Source organism: Bubalus bubalis, chromosome 11, assembly GCF_019923935.1.
Source record: "Bubalus bubalis isolate 160015118507 breed Murrah chromosome 11, NDDB_SH_1, whole genome shotgun sequence".
In the NCBI taxonomy this organism is placed as follows: domain Eukaryota; kingdom Metazoa; phylum Chordata; class Mammalia; order Artiodactyla; family Bovidae; genus Bubalus; species Bubalus bubalis.
Genome location: NC_059167.1, coordinates 22623497 through 22645978, shown reverse-complemented (window position 1 = coordinate 22645978; position 22482 = coordinate 22623497). Strand labels below are relative to the sequence as shown.

At 50.5% G+C, this 22482-nt stretch overlaps 1 protein-coding gene across 4 annotated transcripts in view; it reads right to left on the bottom strand.

Moving 5' to 3' along the window:
• ACTN1 (actinin alpha 1) overlaps nucleotides 1–22482 on the bottom strand; it is a 97792-nt gene that overhangs the window by 15787 nt on the left and 59523 nt on the right. For all 4 annotated transcript variants that reach the window (XM_025295299.3, XM_025295302.3, XM_025295300.3 and 1 more), the window contains exons 4-9: nucleotides 15036–15122; nucleotides 13109–13196; nucleotides 12512–12590; nucleotides 8863–8944; nucleotides 7561–7646; nucleotides 641–733 (exon numbers count right to left, since the gene is read on the bottom strand). In XM_025295299.3, coding sequence (XP_025151084.1) covers nucleotides 641–733; nucleotides 7561–7646; nucleotides 8863–8944; nucleotides 12512–12590; nucleotides 13109–13196; nucleotides 15036–15122 — 515 coding nt within the window. The remainder of the gene's footprint in view (nucleotides 1–640; nucleotides 734–7560; nucleotides 7647–8862; nucleotides 8945–12511; nucleotides 12591–13108; nucleotides 13197–15035; nucleotides 15123–22482) is intronic.

The window sequence follows — 22482 nt, the reverse complement described above, 5'->3', positions numbered from 1 at the left end:
CGGAGGACATAACCAAAGCACGGTGAGCTTCTGTGACTTGCCAAGGTGACTGATGTAAGGCAGAGATTAAATCCAGGCACTGGGACCCCAGAACCTGGGCTCTTACTATGCTGGGGGACAGTAAGTCCACCAAGAGGCTGGGCTAAGCTGTTCAGGGGCTGAATTAAGGAAGGAGCAAGTGGTGCTCTAACCCAAATGCAGTCAGTGGCAGAACAGCAAACCCATCCTGTCCCCCCCGTCCCCTGGGTGGGCCCAGCCGCTAAGCTAGCCTGAGCCAGCCTCATTTATCCCTGGTTCACTCCCAGAGTAACAGCACACTGGGCCCAAAAGGCCTCTGAGGTCTCTTGCCACAGCTTTCATTGTCAAGTGAAAAAAAATCAAGAGCAGAGAGGTGATAGAAAAAGCGTGGAACTCAGCTCTTCAAAGTCCCAACTGGCCCCTGACCCACCCCCACCCCCGATCTCTGGGGGAGCCCAAGCCGCCCTCGGTCAGCTGCTGTGATGAGGGGCAATGCCCAGCCTGGGACTGTGCCCGGAGATGGATTTGGAGGAATGGATGGGTTCTGCGGGCTCCCTGGTCTCTCAGGACAGGGTGGCAAGGCCTTGCCAGGGCCAGACCAGGAGAACCCAGGGGTACCCACGTCGCTGGCCAGCTTCTCGTAGTCCTCCATGAGCTGCTCGTTCTCCTGGTTGACGGCCAGCACCTTGCAGATGCGATTGGCTGCTGTCTCGGCCTGACAAGACAGAGAGGGTGGTGGTCAGCCTCGCAACAGCGAGGGAGCCTGGCACACGCCTGCGCCAATAAAGTCTCTTCCCACCCCTGCAGCATCACATGGCTGGAAGGCAGCTCCCAAGACTTTGAATTCACAGGCTCCTCATCACCCTCTTTACCAGCCCAGGCTGAGTCCCACAGAGCAAGTGAGCACACACAAAGACCTAAGTGGCTGAACTGGGGGCCCCTGGAGAAAAGACTAGAAGTTTGAGATCCAACATGTATGTTGGAAAGAAACTAAGTCAATGGTTGATATAATTGAGATGCTGAGCTCAGGTGGAAAGTGAGAAAATCTATGCCCATCCTGGAATTCCAAGTAGAGACCCTGGGATTCCCAAGGTTCAGGCTCTCAGACTGGTTCTACCAGGATTTTGGAGATGCAGGAATTTAAATCTGGGCATCCTAGAATAAGGTGGTGAGAGGGAGTGGGGCCTCTCAGGATCCTTGCAGAATCTCTCAAGGCTCCTGGCCCAAAGAACTTTAGAGACGATGCAGGAATTAAGGATCAAACCAACATAGACAGGATGCCCAGAAAGCCACCCTGGGCGCCTCTGGGAAAGGTAAACACACATCCCACAGCGAGTGCTGGGCCAGCAGACACCCGAGGTGGGCCAGGTGGCAAGAAGAATAAAAGAAGACTAAATGGCAATCAGATGCAAAGGCCCAGAAACCCAGGGAACACGGCTTCTCTGGCTCAGAGGGCCCTCTGCACCTGATGCCAGCAGGGACTTTGCTCAGGTGATCTCTAAATACAATTCCTGTTCATAGTCCTAACTCAGCTCCAAGGGGAGGGGAACTTGAAGCCATCTGGGGCCCTGGGATAGGAAGGAAGATGGCCTGAGAGTGGCAGCAGGCAATCATGATGAGTAGACAGATACACATCCTAGGGCCCAGGAGAAGGGTGACCCTGCAGATGGCAAAGGTTGAAGAGGGAGAAAGATGGGACCTTGAACCCACTTGATGAACAATGGGTTTCAAACTGTGGCAAGATAAACTGGGTTTAGGCATCAGGAAGAAGTTCCAGAGAAAGAGGGTGCTTTCATTTGGGAAGGAATGACTGAGAAGATGTAAATGTTTTTTTCCTTGTGGAATTCTTCAAATAGGACACACGCCCACCAGATCACGTGATGCGTGGGTGACTGTGCCAGGAGGTATGTGCACGAGGGCAGGATGAGATCACCATAAAGGACCTTTTAAGCTCAAAGTGAAGACACTGACCCTCCACGGCGGGGTGTCAGGGTGGGTGGGCATCCAGCAGGGCAGCTGTGGCTTGACCGCGGAGCAAGGAGCTGGGAGTCCCAGGTCTCAAGAAACGGAGACAAGCCATCACATCCTTAGACCCTCACCCCCGGCCCCGCCACCTAACTCTGTCCTGGAAATGCTAAAGCCACTTCTCAACAGGACAATCAGGAACCCCCGATTGATCATCCTTCCTCTTAAGAACCAACAGGCAACCGTGGGGAATCCCAAGAGGTGACGAGGAGGGAAATGCCTCCCTGGACCTGTCTCAGAAGATGCGAGGCCAAAGAACAAGTAGGGTCCTGGGCACTGGCTGACGTACCCCATGAATCTGCCCAAAGTCACCAGAGTTGTTTCCCAAAGGCTGGGGAGGGGGACCCTGGGAGAGGCCAGCGCTCTCCTGTGTGCTGACATGGCTGCAAAGTCCCCGGCCCAAAGTGCTGACCGAGCAGGTAAGAATCGCAGGCAAGAGTCAACATCGCTGTGACGGTTAATGGATCAAGCCCGCCTTCACCTTGTTATCCTCTGACTCATCTTGAGATCCTGAGCTTGGAAGACATAAACTTTGATTTGTGGGTCAATTTGCAGACTTGATGGACTGAATGAGGCCTGCATGCTCATGGAATTCTGGAACACGTGCCTTCTGGGCCTCAAAAGTCTCACCCGCCCCTCAGAGCCGGCTGACTGATCCAGGGTCAAAGGGGGCTCCTCTTGGATAAAGTCTGGGGAGTTTCCGGGTGGGCCTTCTGGGGACTTTTTACAAAGATCATCGATGGGCTGAGAAAATATTTTATGGAAACAGGCAAAAGGGTGACTTCCAAGTACCAAAGGAAAAAATTTCTGACCCTTCCATGGAAAGTATTTTTATGTTTTTTTTATGACCCACTATTTGTATTACTAAACAGTGTCATACAAAACAATGTGCTTAGTTTTACATTAGTTGTTTCCAAGTTAGGGCTTCCCTTGTGGCTCAGGTAAAGAATCTGCCTGCAACGCGGGAGGCCTGGGTTCGATCCCTGGGTCAGGAAGATCCCCTGGAGAAGGGACTGGCTACCCACCCCAGTATTCTTGGGGCTTCCCTGGTGGCTCAGACGGTAAAGAATTCTGCCTGCAATATTGGAGATCTGGATTTTTAAGTTATGGATTATTATTCCCAGAGCACTTAGCTACCCCCAAATGAAACCCTTGCTATCCCAGGTCAAACTGAAAGGAAGCAGCTTCAATGATGGTGACATCAAACAGCCAAATGTGGCCAAATGACACCCCACGGCTCTGCCACCCACAGAGTCATGCGAATGCCATGAAGATCTCATCTGTGACACTTTTAGTCAAAAAATTCCCAAATCTAGCTAGAATTGCCCATTTCCTTCCTCCCACAGCTTCCTTCGGCTCAGCCTTCCTTCATGTTCCAAGTGAGTTCCCTGCCCTGGTGTTCCTGCCAGCAGCACCCCCAGACGCCAGTCACCAACTCTGGCTTCACCCCTACTCCCTGCTCCAGCTTGCAGGATGAGACCCAGACCAGTGCTAACTTGCTCTCCCTTTGAGGCTGCATGGTCACACCACGAAGCTACCCACAAACCGTGACCGCCTTCCTCAACCTCCCCGAGCCATTCATTTGCAGAACTCCCCCACCACTCAACCCTTAAGACCCTCAGGCTCAAGTGTCTCCTACTCAAGAAAGCCTCCATGGGGCTTTCCCTAGTGGCTCAGTGGTAAAGAATCTGCCTGCCAATGCAGAAGACATGGGTTCCATCCCTGTTCTGGTCAGATCCCACATGGCACAGGGCAACTAAGTTGGTATGCCATAACTACTAAGACTACGTTCTAGAGCCTGGGAGCCACAACTATTGATCCTTGAGCTGCAGCTACTGAAGCCCTAGCACCTAGAGCCCATGCTCTGCAGCAAGAGAAGCCACCGCAATGAGAAGCCCTCACTGCAACTAGAATGTAGCCCCCGCTTGCTGCAACTGGAAAAAAGCCTAAGCAGCAATGAAGAGCCAGCACAGCCAAAACTAAAAATAAAAGAAAGCAAGAAAGAAAGTCTCCATGTCCTACAGCCCTGCAGCACCCCCTCCCCTGCTCAGGTCTGAAGCACAGCAGAGATTAGACCATAGCATCGTGAGCTTCTTTTATTAAAAGTTTTCCCAGATGGACCATGAATCCCCCGAGGGCAGGTACAGGATTTCTTTGCCTTAGAAGATTCACGACCGACAGATGACAAATGGAACGGTGCAAACAGCATCATCTACTTCTAAGAGCATCCAGAACCCCACAGCAGATCCAGTTCACACCCTAAAGGGCTGTTTTCTCAGAAACAGTTCACAGGCCATGAACATTAAAGCAACAAACAAAACAAAATCTGGTTGCTCACAACACCTTCTAAATCCCTACGGAGAAGAGGAAGAGAGAGGAGAGGCTGAGAAAGAATTAGAACCTAAACCAGTGCATCAGACAGAAGCTCGTCTCATCTGACTAGGAACGTCAATCTCACACACACACTCGTATCCACACAGGCACACAAACACATATACACAGGCGTGCACACGTCCTCCAGACTCAGCTGCCTTTCTAGTTCCACTGCCCAAGGCTTGACAAGAGAAAGACAGTGGAGAGGACGCAGGGCACCAGACACGGGTTTCAGGAGACTCTCCCACATTGGCTTCAGACACAAGACAGTCAAGACAGGAAGAGGGTAGGAAAGACTCCTCCTTCTTCCAGGGGAGAGGGGGAAGAGTCCCCGCCCACCGGCCTGCTCAGCTCTAAGCAGTTGCCTGAATCCTTCGAAGTGGGTTGGGAGGGGCAATTCTGGGTGAGGCCCCCAACCCAGGACATGAAAGGAACACCACCCACACGCCCAGCCCCATACCCCCCAAGCTGATGACGCTGTCCTCAGATATGGACCAAAGTAGCATGAAATGACTGCAACAAGGATGAGTGAGAGGGAAGAGGGCATGGGGAGGAGGTGGTATGAGATTTGGGAAGGAGAATAGCAGGCTGCTACACACGTGCACACACACACACACACGCACACGCGCGTGCGCGCGGACACCCACACAGGCACAAGCTCCCTCCCGAGCATCATCAGCCAGGACACAGGGAAGGCTCCAGAGACAGGGAAGGCCAGTGTTAACAGGCATGAAGCCCAGGACAGAATCCTGCAAGAGCAGGAGAGGAGGAGGAGTTGGCGGAAGGAGAGTTGGAAAGACCATGGCAGGCAGCTCAGCCTAGCTCTGGCCGCAGGCAGGATTCCATGCGGTTCTTGGGGCTGGAGGTCCCCCGAGACAAGTAGATAGATGGTGCTCACATCCTGCCTAAAAGGTGGGGTGTAAGAGGGGCCAGAAGAAGTTGACAAGAAAGAGCAGCAGCAGAGATGGGACAAAGAGAAAGAAGAAGAAGCAAGATGCAGACCAGAGAAGAGGCTGGAAGGGTCTGGGCCTCCTGGGGGGGGGGGGGGGGGGGGGGGGGCGCAGGGACATCCAGAATAGGGAGCCTCCAGGCAGGGCTATTTCCTGCCAAGCAGTGCCCATGAGACCTGGAAGGAAAGTGAAGAAGGTCACGGGTGCCCATCCAGGCAGGGGGATGGGCCTGCTGCTAGCTCACCTCATGCTTTTATGTATTATTATTTTTTTTTAAAGGCACCTTTTCCCCCAAGGCACTTCTATCAGAAAACTGTCATACTCATTCTGTTAGAAGACATTTTTAGGGCCATTTCCAGGATTGTTTTAGTAAAAAATATTCAAATCTTCATGGTCTGTGATGTACCCGTGGCACCCTTGTATAGTGTGCAACCGGCACCACTGTCTCTGGCAGACATGGGTGGGAAGGATCAGGCAGGACTCTAAGCCCAGGGCCTGGACACCAGGAGAAAGGTAAAAGAATTCTCCCTGCCCTGACTGCTGGGTAATTTTAGAGGGTGGTCTTACTCAAGTAGAAGGAGGGAGAGAGAAGTGATAGGGTCCTCAATATTTATGAGAACAAGCAGAGCCCCAAACTGCACTGCTTGGGATAAGGGCTTTCAACTCAGTCCAGGGAAAGAGCTGAGACTTCTTTCCTGTTTGTGGCACCCATTATGCCCAGTGTGTGGGGACAGAGATGCCCAAGGCCATCCAGAAGCGGGCGTTCTCCGGCATCTTTAAGTGTCCTGGCCAAAGTTCAGAGAGCATCCTGCCCTCCTGCAGGAGGTCGGGGTTGTGTGTGTGGGGGGGGTCTTTTCTAATCCCTCCTTTCATTCCAGGGCTGCAGTTCCAAGGGGCTGCTGCTGGAGTATTCAGAGAGGATGGAAGAGGTGGGCAGAAGGGCGCTGGGAGAGTGGGCGAGGCCGAGGGAGAGCTCACCTTCTGCGCACCGAGAAGGCGTGGCCGTGACATGAAACATTAGGTCACGTGGCCTTCCCATCCGGCCTTAGCGTGCCTACACATCTGCACAGAGAAGGAGAAGAGGTTGAGAGGAGAAGGAGGCGGCACAGCACAGAATCAACCCAACAGCCACGGTGGACAGAGAGCACAGACAGACAGACACTGAGGGAATGGACAGAAAGAGAAAATGAGACGCTGGCAGGACAAATGGGACGGGGTGTGAGAGAGTCCAGGCTGAAAGAGCAAAGGTATGGGCTGGGGAAGGGGCATCACCCCATCATGCATTTCAAAACAGGCCACTCAAACTCCATGCAGAGGGCGGGAAATCTGCCTGAGTGTGAGGCAAGTCCAAGGCCCAGAGCTGATAAGGCCAAGCCTGCTGCTTGTGGTCACAGCAACCTGGATGCTGTGCTTCTGGGGTCCTGCCTGTGAGGGAGGTCTAGGGGAGGGGCGTCAGCTGCCAGCTAACAGAAATACTCAAATCTTCAGTGTCAATGATTTGAGTGCGGAGCCTGCACCACTGGACTAGAACCTCAGACCTCCCTGAGCAATACTGGGTCAGGACACTGGCAGGGCTCACAGCTGCTCCCCCTTTCCCTCCCTCCCTCCCTTGTGTACTGACCCCTCCTGGGGGCCCCGGGCAAGATATAGAAGGTGTCAAGGACCAAGGGGGCTGTGGACAGATTGGCTAAACCACAGCTGTGAGCGGGAGAAAGGGAGGGGCTTCGTGACACTGCTGCAGGACAGGTCAGTGAACACAGGAGGTGCCCCTGTCGGATTTCCTCCCTAAGGGCCACCCTGCTGCTCTGCTAAAGCCATAGCTTCAGCAGAGGTGGGCAAGGAGGGCTACTGCCCACGGTGCCTTCCAGGCGCCTCCTGGTTAATTTCACCCATGCCGCCCCTTCCTGCTGAAGTCTGCCATCTGGGTCCCAGAAGGTGAGCTCTTTCCCAGTGTTCTCTGAGACAGCAGACAGAGGAAGATGAGCGAAAGCAGAGAGGCTGGGGTGGGGTGGGGGGTGGGTAGGAGAGGAGCTGAGCAAGAATATGACACGCCACGTTGGCACCAGGGACTGACGCTACTGAAGAGACAGACTGTCCAGACCCTGTCGCCGGGGAGAGGAGGGGTTGGGAGGGCATGGATCGGGCTCAGGCATGAGGTGCGCTGGGCAAGGAAGGAGCAAGGGGCCCCAGGTACCTTCTGGGCTCCAGAGAAGGCGTGGTAGAAGCTGGACACGTAAGTCATGATGGCTTTCTCGTCCGGGCGGGCGGTTCCGACGATGTCTGTCAAGAAAAATCTGGAGTTAAAGCCAGCTGGTGAACACATGATACACTCCCTAATGTGATGGGAAAAGCAGCTCTCAGAACCGTAAGTCTTCTTGCCAAGACGCTGAGCCTGGATCTAACCAGCATCTGGCATCAACTTCCACTCACAGGAACACAAGAGGTAGAGGAAGGAGTGAAATGGTACCTGAGGAAGGAAACAAGACAAACCAGAGAAACGGGTGCTCAGAACAGCTGGTCGTCAGGCTACAAGTTCAATGCCAGGAACCAAAGGCGTTGGAGGGAAGAGGGAAATGCTACAGATTAGAAAAGATACAAGAACTAGAACAATGAGATGCCACGTGCACACTCTGGTCAAACCAGCTAAAGAGAAATAATGGGGAGATTTTGATTTTGAACCAAGTGGCAGATGTATCCAAGAATTACTGTCCATTTGCTTGGTGTGAAAATTATTTTATGATTGAAAAATAGAATGAAAATATTTCTATTTTTAAGGTCTATATTCTGAAGTATGTAGCAGTGAGATGCTATGATGTGTATGGGATTTGTTTTAAAATACTTCAACAAAGACAAAAAAGAAAAAAAAAAGGTGACAAAATCTCAATAATTGTTCTATCTGGACGGTGGGTATATGGAAGTTCCTTATATTATTTTCCCTTCTTTTGCACATTGGAAAATGTCCCCACAACTTGACAGACATTGTCACAAACTGTATCTTCCATCTCTTCTCCTAAGGGTCCATTCATCTTTCCAAAAAGTCATTAAAATGCCCATAAGTGTTCTTTCTCTCCCTCCCTTTCCCCGTGAAGTTAGATATGCATATAGACCTCAAACTCAAATCATCTCTTTGAATTACCCATCACTGCAAGCTCCCATGTATGTACACGAAGCACATGTAAATAAACTTTTTTCTCTCCCCTAAACAACAAAGGACCACTGTGCTCCACCCCAACACCCACCACCCCAACTCCAAGACCAAGATAAGCATCACCCTCGGGCAGCCCTTTTCAGCACCAGCTACCACCTCCCCCTCCAAATCTCAAGGTATCTGTCTATCTGTGGAATCCCTGAGAGACTAGTGATCCCCAGGCTCTCCAGAAGAGATCCCAGGAACCAGGCCTTCTCCCGTCTGGCCTCAGAGTGCCAAGGCCCAGCCCCTTGGCCGCTGCACGCAGCTGGGAGAAAAGCCGAAGGCTCAGAGGGAAAGGCCTCTCACCTTCCGCATCCAACATCTTGGGAATGTCCAGGTACTTCTCCGCTACATCGAAAGCTGTGTTCAAGTTTGTCAGTGGGTCATCCTAGGGGAGAAGAAGAAGAGGTGGGTGAGAAGCACAAGAAGTCTCTGGATGACCCCACCTGCATGATCATCAAGACTGGGGGGCAAGCGGGCACTGCTGTGGCCCCTCCCTGGTTCAGTCCTCAGGGGCCAGCTCTGGGTATAGAAGTCTGGCCTCATGGCCAGGATCTGCTAGCTGGGGGACTTAAAATGTCATCTTTCCTCTTCAAGTTGCAGTTTCTTTGTCAAAGAAATAGAGTGAAGAATACTAGCCTGCAGCCCAAGAAAGAATTGCTAAGAAATGCAAGCTGAGACGGAGCACTGGCCTGGGAACCATCAGTCTTGACTTCTGGTTTCAGCTCTGCCACCAGCCAGCTGGACTGGCAAACAACCTAACCTCAGTCTCCCCGTCTGTTACTCAGAAGTTGGACTAGGAGCTCTCAAGCCCCTTTGGTGCTCACATTCCATGAAATTTGGGGACTCCTTCAAATAGCCACAGTCTTCTGACCACATTCTGGCTTCTGCTACCTTCTCAAGAAAACTTATTGGGGACTGGTGAGGAGGTGGAAAAATCAGAACCCTTGTGCACTGTTTGGTGGGATTGTAAAATGGTACAGCTGCTGTGGAAAAACAGTATGGAAGTTTCTGAAAAAGTTAAACATGGAACTATAAGACATAACAATTCCATTTCTGGGTCTATATCCCAAAGAACTGAAAACAGGGACTCAAATAATTGTATATCCACGTTCATAACAGCGTTATACATGATAGCCAAAAGGTGGAAATAACACAAACGTTCATGGACAGATAGACACGGGATACTATTCTGCGGAAAAAAGAGAAGAGATCCTGAAACGTGCTACAACATAGATGAACCTTGAAAACATTAAGCAAAGGGAAATAAGCCAGACTCAAAGAACAAATATTATACGATGCCACTTATACAGGTACCTAATCCTAAATTCCTAGATACAGAAAGCAGAACGGTGGTATACCAGGGGCTGGCAGAAGCAGGAGCGGAGAGTGATGGTGTGATGGCTTCAGAATTTCAATTTTGCAAGATGAAGCGCTCTGGAGATGGACGGTGGTGGTGTGAATATACTTAATATTACTGAACTGTACACTTAAAAATGCTTCAAGTGGTACTTTAAAAAATTGTGGAGTATAATTGCTTTACAATGTTGTATTAGTTTCTGCTGTACAACAAAGTGAATCAGCTGTATGTATACAAATATCGCCTCCCTCCCACCCTTCTAAAAGTGGTACTTTTCATATTATGTATATTTGACCAAATTGAAAAAAAAATTTTAATGTGGAAAAAGAGCCACAACTTAGTAGAGAGAGTTCCTGGCTGGACCTCCCACTCTCTTCTTGGTTCCTGAGCCTAACCTAAAGCAAACTGGCTTTGTCAGCCTGCAACTCAGCTTCTGCATCTGCTAAGGTGAGAATCAAAGGGGACGAAAGGATACATCCATTCATTTGGGACACTTTCAGGAAGAAATTGCTCAAAATAGAGAAGGTGGAGTCCTTCTGGGAAAGCTTCTGACAGTTTCCAGAATGATAAAAACCACTGCCAAGAGGCAGCGGTCATGTCCGTCCAAGGCCTTAGGCCATCCTCAGGCCCCGGGTGCGCACGCCCCTGCCCTGCCAGATTCCCAGGGACCACCAGGCCCCCACGGCCACCAAAGGAAGTGCTCCCTGGTCAGAGGCCTTGGCTCCCCGCTGTTCCCAAGCTCCAGAGGCTCTGGCAACCTCTGGGCTTTCTGGAAAGAGCCCACGGTTCAGTGGGAACAGGTCTGTGCTAGGATTCTAGTATCACTGTTGCTACTGTATTGAAGAGAAGAGACAGACACAGAGAAACACAGAGAAATGAGCCGGGAGAAATGAAAAGATGCGGAGAGGGAAGAGGGTGGGGAGAGAGCTGGCCGGGGATGAGACAAAGGCCCCTGGACTCTCCCTCCCCGAATGGCTGAGGCTCCTGGAGTCAGGGCGGGGGTGTGTGGGCTGAGACTAAAGAGCCACAGTCAGGCAAGCCCCGCCTTGCACAGAGCTGGGCACAGCTGTGCATCAGCTGGGTGCTGCCTCCCTAGCCCCCCACGCAGGGACCCAGGCACACACGCTCCCGTCACCACGGTGCATCCGCTGACCGGCTGGGAGGACTGTGACGATGATGCCTTCTCCATCTCCAGGATTCCCCCATGTCGGCCCCTGTTTGGTTTGGCCGCACACTTTTCAGCTGGGGCGGTAGGGAGTGGGGTGGTGGTGGTGGGTTCTCAAATTGCTTTTTTTCTTTGCAAAGTGGCTGAATTAGAGGGCTGGGATTCCCCATCCCCCGAGAGGTAAGCCGGCCCCCGTCCACATATACCTGGACACAGCTATCACAGGGCCAGTGAGCGGGCTCCCCTCCTTCGGCAGGTGGTGGGCCCCTCCAGGCAGGCAGGGGCCCAGCCTCAAGCTTCAGGCCCAACTTAGGATTTCTGGAGAGTGTGGGAAACTCCACCTGACTCTTCTCCCCTCACAAATCCTTTTCAGCAGCCCCCTCCCACACACACATCCCCCCAAACAAGGGTCTGATGCCACAGAGCAGCTCCTCTACCTGCAACATCAAGCCTGGCATGGCCATGGCGGGCACAGGCAAGGTGGGGGACTTGGCTGAACACCAAGATCTCCAAGTACTGAGGTCAAGGAGACAAAAACCAGAAGAGTCATTCCTAGAAGCCTTTTTTGTCAAGAGATCCAAGCACCGACAGGGGATATTGCAACCCGAGCTCCAGACCGTCTACTGGGGTGGGGTGGGGAGGCACCAACGGTGGTCTCTCCCAGGATGCCAGCTCCACAAGGCCTCTTGTGCCGGGATGGGCTGAGTGGGGGGTGGTGAGTCCAGTCACAGTGTCCCAGATGGCCCTCTCCAAGGTCAGGCCAGTGTCCTTTAACCAGCCCAGACACTAAGAACCACCATGAAGCTAGACACACAGCTCCCACCTCCCGGTCTGCTCCTCAACACAGACGCTCAAGAAAATCCCCCAGCAGCTTCACGCCAAAAGCGCAAATGAAATCAAGCGGCAACAAAATCCCCTCCAACTTTCGGCCAGGAGGGAAAGCAGATCCCTGGCGGGGACCTGCCCAGGACTGCGCAGCACATCTCCGACAAGGCTGGGATACACATCTCTAAGGACAAGCAGAATCTAAAATTATGAAAGTAATGCACGCACCTTGGGAAAGCCAGAAAACCAGAACGGAGAAATGCCACTGAGGATCTCAGAACAGGGAAATGCCACTGAGGATCTCCGCATCCTAACAGAATTTCTGTGGCGCTTTTGATGCCTTTCCTGGCAGGTTGGGCATGTTGGCAAGCATATACAGACTCAAGTAGCCCTGATGGAAGGTGTTTTCCTCTAACTTCCAGAGGGGCCGTCTCCTCGGCTAGTCTAAGACTGACACGCTCTCACACTGGGTGGTGGGCTCTCAGAGCAGGGGGCCCAGTCCTGCCCTTCCCCCACCCACCCCAGGGAGACCAGCTGGGTGGGAGCTGGCGGGGACGGGTGGGAGCTGGCGGGGATGGGTGGGAGGGTCAGGCGAGCACACAAACCTTCCGCAGCTTCCCGTAGTCGATCAGCTCGGGCCGGTGTCGGTGGATCAAGGCACAGAAGCCGAGGCCGTCCTTCCAGCTGCCCGGGGGAGAGGTGGTGGGGGGTGGCCAGAGGGTGAGTGGAGCCAAGCACTCAGGGCAAAGTGCTAAGCAGGGGTCTCCTTTTTTCCAGAGATGAACCCACAACCCCTCGGAGCAGGAGTTGGGAGAACAGAGTGGGAAGGAGCCTGCTTGCTGCCACAATCCCAGGTACCGGGTTAAGGCTCCATGGGGTTTGGCGAGTTGTCACGTCCCACCCAAGCCCCCCACCAAGGTCTGGGGCCCTCCTTGTCTGCTCTGTTTCAGAGCCCCAGGCTGGAACTCTCCGGACACTCTCCTGAGGGGGCTCCAAGAGCATCAACCCAAGATGTATCATGCAGCAGCCAGGACAGAGCGGGCCTCGAAGGGCGACGCTCCCTTTCCAGAAAAGCGACTCCTTCCCCAAGGCTCTGTGTTCTGTTCCAGAGCACAGAGACTGACCCAGCCCAGGAGCCCCAGGGGTCCTTGGGGGGAAGCAGCCTGGCTTCTGCAAGAGCCCCTCAGCCCCCTGCCACGCACCTTATGTGGAAGTTCTGGATGTTGACATTCTTGTAAGGGGCTGTCTTTCTCTGACACCACAAGAGAAGCCCTTCCTTCGCTGAAGTCTCTGTGGGGAAGGGGATGACGGGCAGAGAGGTCAGAGGCTGGCTTGGTGGAAGGAAGGTGTGGGCTCCTGAAGGACCCCTGTGACCATAGGGTCCTTCATACGGGGGTCCACACAGAGACTCCTAGATTTCAACCCTGCTGCTTCTAGGCCATTAAATCTATTTCCTGGACAAAGTTTGAGACGTTATTTGAGACACAGAAGTAAGCCAGGTATCATTTCAGAACTGGCCACCTGATACATTAAAATAATGAGAAAATGGCCTTTCAAACTTTTAGACTCTCTCCCCCTCACTCCCTTTTATGCAAATAAATAGCAACAACACAAAATTAAGTCGGCAACCTCTGTCGGGCAGCCACTTTGGGAAGGAAGGGTTGATTGGTCTGTGAAATCTGAAATCCAGGGCTCTTCAGACAGGGAGGGCCCGTGTGCCCTGTGGATTGCACATAGTCATTTAAGAAGAAAGCATTAGGACTCCTAGTCACATTTACTGTTCATCTAAAAAGAAAAAACAAGGTCTCCTCATATTTAATGCATGGATCGACATGGCTGCTGTGTGTAAAGCAGACAGGTGTCAGTAAGTAAGGCAAGTAGCTGAGGGGGCCCCAGAAGCTTCCGGCCCAGGAGGGCCGCAAACCACACTGCCCCCATGTGTTCACATCTGTGAATAGCAGCTCGTGGTACTCAGTGAAGTGGGTTTCCGTTCACAAAATGGACTTTAAAATGACGCTCAACAATTCCTGCAAAGATAATATAGTAATTCAAGCACAAGAAAATGATAAAAATCTTCAAAGCTAATGCTTCCGCTTTTAGTCCAAGCTCTTTTCAGTTACAAGATAAAAACAACTATTTACTCAGAGCTGACAAGAAGTCTACCCAAAAGAATAAACTCATCAAGAAAGCTATTTGAAAACCAGATTTGTATCTATTATCACTAACAAGAACCCTAAGCAACTACTGTGGGTATCCATTTAGTCACTTCAGCCCTAAATACCAGGTATCTATAAACCAAACTTAAGACCTTCACATTGCTGTATCACTAAGTGTCAAGCCAAGATTCCCATAACAAAGCAATTTAATCCACACTGTCCTCATTAAAAATTAATTTCTAGGCCGTTAAAATGAATTTTAAAAAATACTTGAAAAACACCTCCATCTCATCTTTTAAAAATTTGGTTTGATGTGTTTGATATAGCGGTGGTGCTGATGGTGGTTTAAGCGCTAAGTTACGCTTGACTCTTGGGACCGCATGGACTGTACCCTGGCAGGCTCCGCTGTACTCGAGAATTTACCCAGGCAAGAATACCAGATTGGGTTGCTATTTCCTTCTCCGGGATATAGAAATGCATGAATATAATTTACTGAAAAATAAATACACACCTATCAGACATAAAGGTCAAAAACTGCGGGAGTGTGAAACCAAAAGTTTAGAGAGACCACGGCCCCAGACCATGGCGGCCCCTTGCAGACGTGCAAGGTGGCCACCAGAGGGTGCTATGGGAGCAAAGTGGAGGCCCTATCTCTCGCATGGCTCTCTCCTGACTGCTATTCCCCTACTCTGGGATTTGACAACCCCAGAGCAGTGGTTCCAATACACTTCCCCACAGCCATCTCAGGCTTTCTCAAAGTGAGGGGGCCAACGCAACTATAGGGGCCAGCACTCCAGTTTTTACTTGTCTGTAGACTAGGAGAGAGCAAGGATGCCATCGATGGATAAGCGGCCCAGGATGCAGCTTGTGATGAAGGACCTCTTGCCCCATGGATCAGGGAGGAAGATGTGATGGTGAAGGCATGGGAGAGGTGGAAGCCTGGGGACAGCATGGAGCAGAGCAGAAGACCTACCTTCCACGGAGATGTCCTGGATGGCAAAGCGGAGGATGATGGTCCAGATCATGCCCAGGGTCATTTTCACATTCCCATCCACAATTTCTACAGAAACAGCAGCAGGACACGTTAGGATGGGTCTCAGCAGGGACAAAGGTCACATTTCCTGAGTGCTCACGTCACTCTGTGTAGGAAGTCAAAGGCCACACACTCCACTTCTAGAGGGAAGTCAAAAAGTCAGCACAATTATATGTCGCAGGTGCCAGGAGGGAAGTCTATTTGGGGGTGTCTTGGGGGACCAGGAGAGTGTGGTCAGTTCAACTGGGTACAACAGGAAAGGCAACACAGAAGGGGGCATCTTGAACCTGGGCAGTGTCCACAAGCCTAACAGAGAAGAGGGAAAGGACTGCTACGCCATCGCAAATGTCCTGGCACCTCCAGAGCGGAGGGCATCTGGGCAAGCACAGCTCTCAGAACAGCCGCCCACCCACCTGGGAAGCCAGTGCAGGCAACAGAAATTACCCAACCTGACAAAGGTTTATAAACTGCTACTAGAAGGATCCACTAACTCTCAAATCAAGTTCATGAAGCCATAACTTGGGTATTTTTTCATAAAAAAAAAACAAACAGCAGCTTCAAAATCAAAATTAAGAGATACCCCACTAAATTCAATCTAAGCAGCACCTTCTAGGTTTTTTTTTAAATGCTATAAATTCTATGAAGATTTTTTTGTCCCAGGCTTAGAGGCAGGACGTACAAAGATAAATAAGCCCTGTCTTTAAGGATCCTAAAAGATGTAGTCATTTACAGGCTTGGAGACTGAGCAGATCCTTACCTTTCCTGCTCCCAGGCCAGGAGACAGTAACCTGGCCCCGTGGTGAGCTACTCTCAGTTAAGACTCTCGCATCGAAAGAATATCTCATTTTTCCCTCCTGACAACAGTAGATTTGGGGGACACCCAACAAGACCATGAGAAGAGACAACGTCCAAGGACCCCTGATCCCCTGAGCCAACGTCTACTTGGGTTTGCTTCCCACAAACCTTTTAAACAAAGAGTGGATTCCTGTAAGGAAATTAACTCTAATACCTCATCCCCTTCCACAAAAGAGAGGGCAAAACTGCGTGCTGCTCTGTGACTGGCAAGGTGCAGGCACTGGGCAGTGAGGCCTGGCCCACAGCTGCTTCAGGGGGCAGTGTGGGGGTAAAGTTGCTGAGCCTGCACCAGGGTTCTCAGCAAAGGAAGAACAGTGGCCACTTTGGGCATGGGACAGGATGTGATTCTTCCTGCTAAGAGGGGGGCTGAAATGTCCCTCCCAGAACTCTAGGCATCAGCAGAGCAATGACCCAAGTCTGAGAAACTCGGTTAGAGAGACAGGGAGCTGCAGCAACATACAACCATCCTCCTCAACAACTGAGACAGCTGCACACACTCTGCAGAGCATGCAGAGGGGGAAGTGGAGTCAATCAGTCAAGAATCAGTTCCTAAAAGTTTAATATTTTTTATTTTATTTTTTGGCCACATATCACGGAATGCACGGAGAAGGCGATGGCACCCGACTCCAGTACTCTTGCCTAGAAAATCCCATGGACGAGAGAAGCCTGGTAGGCTGCAGTCCATGGGGTCGCTAAGGGTCGGACACGACTGAGCGACTTCCCTTTCACTTTTCACTTTCATGCATTGGAGAAGGACATGGCAACCCACTCCAGTGTTCTTGGCTGGAGAATCCCAGGGATGGGGGAGCCTGGTGGGCTGCCGTCTATGGGGTTGCACAGAGTCGGACACGACTGAAGCGACTTAGCAGCAGCAGCATGGAATGCAGGATCTTAGTTCCCCGGTCAGGGCTCCCTGCGGTGGAAGCATGGGGTCTTAACCACGGGACCGCTGGGAAAGCCCCTCCTAAAGGTTTGCTATGCTTAAAATGCTCTTTCACTTGTGACTCCCAACAGTATTGCATCTGTAACATTCAAAGTGCTTATATAAATTGATAAGATAAAAAAGTCTAAATTCATAATACAGGAGTCAGCAAAAAACATGAATAGACACTTCACAAATCACAAAATACAAACCACCAACTTACAAGAATGTCAAACCCACTTGTAATTAGAGATATACGATTTTCCCAGCTATTAAATGAACAAAGTTAAAAACAAGCAAATACACATAATGATGGTAATGATCTATCGTTAGATTGACAGATCTATCAAACGATAGACAGCCGTGTGGCTCTCACCCTGTGGCTAGAAGTATAAATTCGTTTTAAAGAAACACCTTTTGGGGAAATAATTTGTCAACAGGGAGCAAGTCATCTTGAAGTTGCTCAAATTTTTGAGAGTACAATTCTCTCTCCAGCCCCAGTCAGCCAGTGGTGTGAAATGTAGATTAAGGCTGACGTATAAAGGCACCTGCTGCCAGGTTACTTATCATGACCCCACCCTGGAAACCCTGTGAAGGTACAAAATACAAGGTGTGACCAAGTACAGGCCAGACCCTGTCACTCCCTTTGCTCAAAACGTCCAGGGCTTCCCACCCCACTCAGAGCAGCGGCTGCTGGGGCCTCCGAGACCCATGTCCCCCTCCCCCTGAAGTCCCACAGCCTCCCTGTTGCTCCCCTCTCCCGGGATATCCCTCACCTTCCTCCTGCCTCCACTCACCCTTCATCTTCTCACTAAGCCCTTCCTGGATCTCCCTCTTTACTCTCCTGCAACTGATATATGTATTTTCTTTCTCGCTCTTCCAGAACATAAGCTCCCTGAGGACAAAGATGTTTTCTGTTTTCCAGCACTGCTTGGAGCCCAGCACTGTGCCTGGCACAGAAACAGCCCTCCATCAACGTCTGCTAAACGAATGAATGAATGGAGGACACTAACCACAGGCGCCTGAATGGGCAGAGAACACAACAGCATTCAGGCTCCTCGAGGACTGGATGTAGATCTGGAACAGAGCACACTTGTGCTCAACAAACAGATAATTAGCACAGCCATTAAAAATCATAATTACAATTTTTTGATGATTTGGAAGAAATCTTTGTAATTACAGAAGACAAAAATCAGGTATTAAATTGTATGGACACCATCTCAAATCAAGGACAAATTTTTTTAAACATCAAGAAAACACTCCAGGTGGTAATGCCTTTCTATGAGTCGAGGCTGAAATGCCACTTCCTCTTGAGCTGGGGGGTGGAGGGGTGTGTGAACACCCCCATCTGTTGTTCAGTCGCTCAGTTGTGTCTGACTCTTTGTGACCCCATGGACTGCAGCTAGCCAGGCTTCCCTGTCCTTCACCATCTCCTGGAGCTTACTCAAACTCATGTCCATTGAGTCAGTGATGCCATCCAACCATCTCGTCCTCTGTCATCCCCCTTCTCCTCCTGCCTTCAGTCTTTGCCAGCATAAAGGCTAAATAACCCAGCCTCCTGTTGGCCCTGAGCTCAGGGTCCTCCCAATACCAAGGAAGACAAGACAGCTTCCTCTCTCTGGGTCTTTCCAACTTACTTCTTTTCTCTTCCAGAAATACCCAACCCCTGGGGAGTTTGCTTACGGAATTTTCAATGCCTACCAAGGAAGCAGTTGCATGTCAGAAAACAAAGGAGCCGAGGACAGGCAAAGAGAGCGATTTGTTTTCATCCCCGTGTCCACCTGAGCCCCCCTCACCCTCAAAAACCCTCCCCAGAATGGATCCTTTCACTAGGCAGCTCTACGTTTGGAGTAAGTTTGTCCATCTCACAGGTATCTTTATGCCCTGATACACTGAGTCCAAAAGGAGGGTGCCATGGCTGTAACTGGGCCCCTGAGGGAAAACCATGATGACAGATTAACAAATGTCTGCTGTGGGTGTGGGAAGATGCCATTCCTAGACCACAGCTACCTATGAAGCTGTTCATACCCTGCTTTTACTCAGAACCTGCCTCTCTCTTGGCCCCATTCCAGGCAGGCAGTATTCAGACAGTGGAATCAATGATGCTGAAGAAACTCCATGTGGTAGAAAACTAGACCCTCCACCCTGGGCGGTCACCACTGCCCAGACCAGTGGCCACCATCCAACCTAAGACCAGATGCTAAATCATCAAGCCCACTCCCAGGCTCTGGCACCCAAAGCTATCAGGCTTTCCCTGCCTCTAGATTTTAAAATGAAAATTCCTTCTCAGGTGCTCTCATCTGGTTAAATTCCAACCACTCACCCAGGTCAAGTCTCAATCCCATGAAGTCTAGACATTCTAGAATCAAGTATCACACAAGAAATGGATCTATTCTAACCTCTCCTGTGGCATGGATGCTCCTTGCCTCCAACCTCCACCTGAACATCTTTGGGTGTTCACTTTGAACATCTGATGCTTTTCCCAGAGCACCCACTCCGTCCCCTAAGGTTCTGTATGTTTTCCACAGTCGGCCTACCCACAGGATCTCCCTTCCAGGCCTGGTGCTTCCCACCAGGGTCAGCCGGAGTCAAGACCTTGTCCCACGTGATCATCCTTCAAAGGTCTGGGGTCTTTCACTGGGGCCCCAATCTGGTCCCCAAGGCTCCCCTGCCAGGATAAATGGCAACATCTCCTCCCACCCCAACCCCAGGAGAGCTCCTTCTGGGTGATCCATTCCACTGTCTTTGATAGTCTACAGCAGCAAACTTCATTTCATTAAAATAAACAAAACCCTTTCTGGGCCTCATCCGGTTTCCTGGCTCAGCAGCGGGCTGTCCTGGCATGATCTTGGTGCTCGACCTCTTTCTTTTAAGTTGCAGTATAGTTGATTTACAATGTGTTAATTTCAGGTATACAGCAAAGCGATTCAGTTATACATATAGACATTCATTCTCTTCCAGATTCTTTTCCCATATAGGTTACTATTAACGCATTGGCTTAAAATGGGAGAGAGGATTTCAAAGAGGGAAGCCTTGGCCTAAAGGTAGCAGGAAGGCTTGGAATGTCTCATTTTAAAAGCAGCTTTAGAAATCTTTCAAGAAGCAAGGTCTGTGTTAAGGGAACTAGAAAACTCCAGCCAGCTAGGTTAAGTGACCTCCTGGGAGAACAGAGGTGGTGGTTAGAGTTTATGCCCCTGTCTGGCTGTGCTCCTTACCCCTCTGTTGAGACCACACAGCTAGTGTGACCCGCCACTTCACAGCTGAGGAAAATCAGACGTGAAGGTTCTGTCCTGGACCCCTGCAGAGAGGCAGCAGTGCCCTGGTGATTGGAGAGGTTTAGACTTCAGCTCTGGAGTCCAACCCCCAGGGTTGAATCTGCGTTCTGCCAAATGGAAGCCACCTGGCCCAGAGCCTGTGGTCACCACACTGCACACTTCCATTCGAGCAGCATCTCTGAGCCTTCGTTTCCTAGACTGTAAAATATGGCTGGTGATACTACAAGCCCGTCAAAGCATTCTGTCCTGTCTGGCCAGCCACAGATCTGGACCTCAGCAAGTGCTATTCTTGCCCATCTTCTCCTTTCTTCCTTCCCTTTGGTATTCAGTCACACACACACACACACACACACGCTTCCCTGGTGGTTCAGATGGTAAAGAATCTGCCTGCAATGCAGCAACTACCACTACTACCATATATACGTGTGTGTGTGTGCATACGCACACGCTAAGTCACTTCAGTTGTGTCTGACTCTTTATGACCCCATGGACTGTAGCCCACCGGGCTCCTCTGTCCATGGGATTCTCCAGGCAAGAATACTGGAGTGGGAAGCCATTCCCTTCTCCAGAGGATCTTCCAGACCCAGGGATCAAATCCAGTCTCTTATGTCTCCTGCATTGGCAGGCGGGTTCTTTACCACTAACACCACCAGGGACTCTCTCTCTCTCTATATATATATATATATATTATGGTAGTTGTTACATTCTCCTTTCTAAAAGTCTGGATTTCTGGCTTCTTTTGAAAAATTCAGAACATCTGGCAACACTGGATATTTATTCCCACTCAGCAACAATTGGTTAGATCTACACAGCAGCTGCCCTGCTTAGAAGAACATGTTTTTCCCACTTCTCCCCACTCCCCACTCATCCCTACTGTCTCTGGCCCACCTCACACATCCTCCACTTCCCTGCCCCAGAGAGCATCTGAGCTTGTAGCAGACTACCAGAGTGGTAATTTCTTTGGCTTCCCATCCCTGCTTAGCTGAAACTTTTTCTGCCCAGTCTTGATCCCTCCCTAAGAGAACAAACAATTCTTTTCTTCTTCGGTACCTTGCCTGTACACAAGCCCTTCAAACATTCACTGAGCACTGACCGTGGACAGCATGCCGCTGGGAGCTGCGGCCACAAGCACATAGGAGACATGATCTCCGCCTCACGGCTCAGGGGGTGGGACACAAAAGGCACCGCCCACGACGACCTCAAGGACCAGCCTGAGTCCCTGATAAGGCAAGGGTCAGCAAGCGTTTCCCGTAAAGGGCCTGATAGGAAATATTTTCAGCTTTGTGGGGATATGGTCTCTGACACAGTTATTCAATTCTGCCTGCAGCAGGAAAGCAGCCAATAATATGTAAACAAATGGGTGTGGCCGTGTTCCAATATTTACAAAAGCCCGGGTCAGCCAGGTTTGACCCCATGGACTGTAGTTTGCCAGCTCCTGTGCTCAAGTTTCTCAGTTTGATTTTGCTATATCAAATCCCTCAATTTTCAGAAAAAAGGAGAAGGACTTTCAGATCATCAACCAGAGAAAAAAATCAGCTGCTATGGATTTACTGGAACAACACCCCGCACCCTCTGTAAGGAAAGGCCACCCTCTGGAGCATTTCTCTAGTGTCACTCTGACCTGGATTTGAGTTCCGGCTTTACCACTTGCTGAAGACGGGACTTTGGACAAGTTAATCTTCATTAGGCACATGTTTTCTTTTTGTAAAATGGGGATAACAATTCGAGCCATCTCACAGGGCTATGGCAAGGATGAAATGAGATTCCTGGTACAAACGGCTTTAGCACAGTGCCTGCTGCAGAGCAAGTGATCAGTAATCACAGTCCAGGTTATATCTACAATGAATGAATAAATGGAGACTGTACTACTCACCTTTTAATCTCTGGCACCACAGAGGTGCCCAATCCACTGATGAATCCATGGGACACAGTCCTCATGGGGCCTGGTTATGGTACTTTATTCTAATCATCTTGACCCTCTCCAAGTCCTTCAGAACCACACACAAGAAACTGTGCCACCTCCTTCTAACCATTAAGAACATGCTAATGATGGTTTAAACTGAACTTTAAACAATTTTTAAAGATTGAAGTATAGCTGATTGACAAGCTGGTGTTAGTTTCAGGTGTATAAACAAATTTTTTTTCTTAAGTAAAAGGGAAAAAATTCAAGAAGCCTCTCTGCAGGGAAATGTTATTAAGAATATTCCTGGGACTTCCCTGGCAGTCCAGCAGTTAAGACTCTATGCTTCCAATGCAGGGGACACGGGTTCGATCCCTGGTCCGGGAACTAAGATCCCTCATGTCTCGCAGTGTGGCCAAAAAAAAAGTTCCTAAA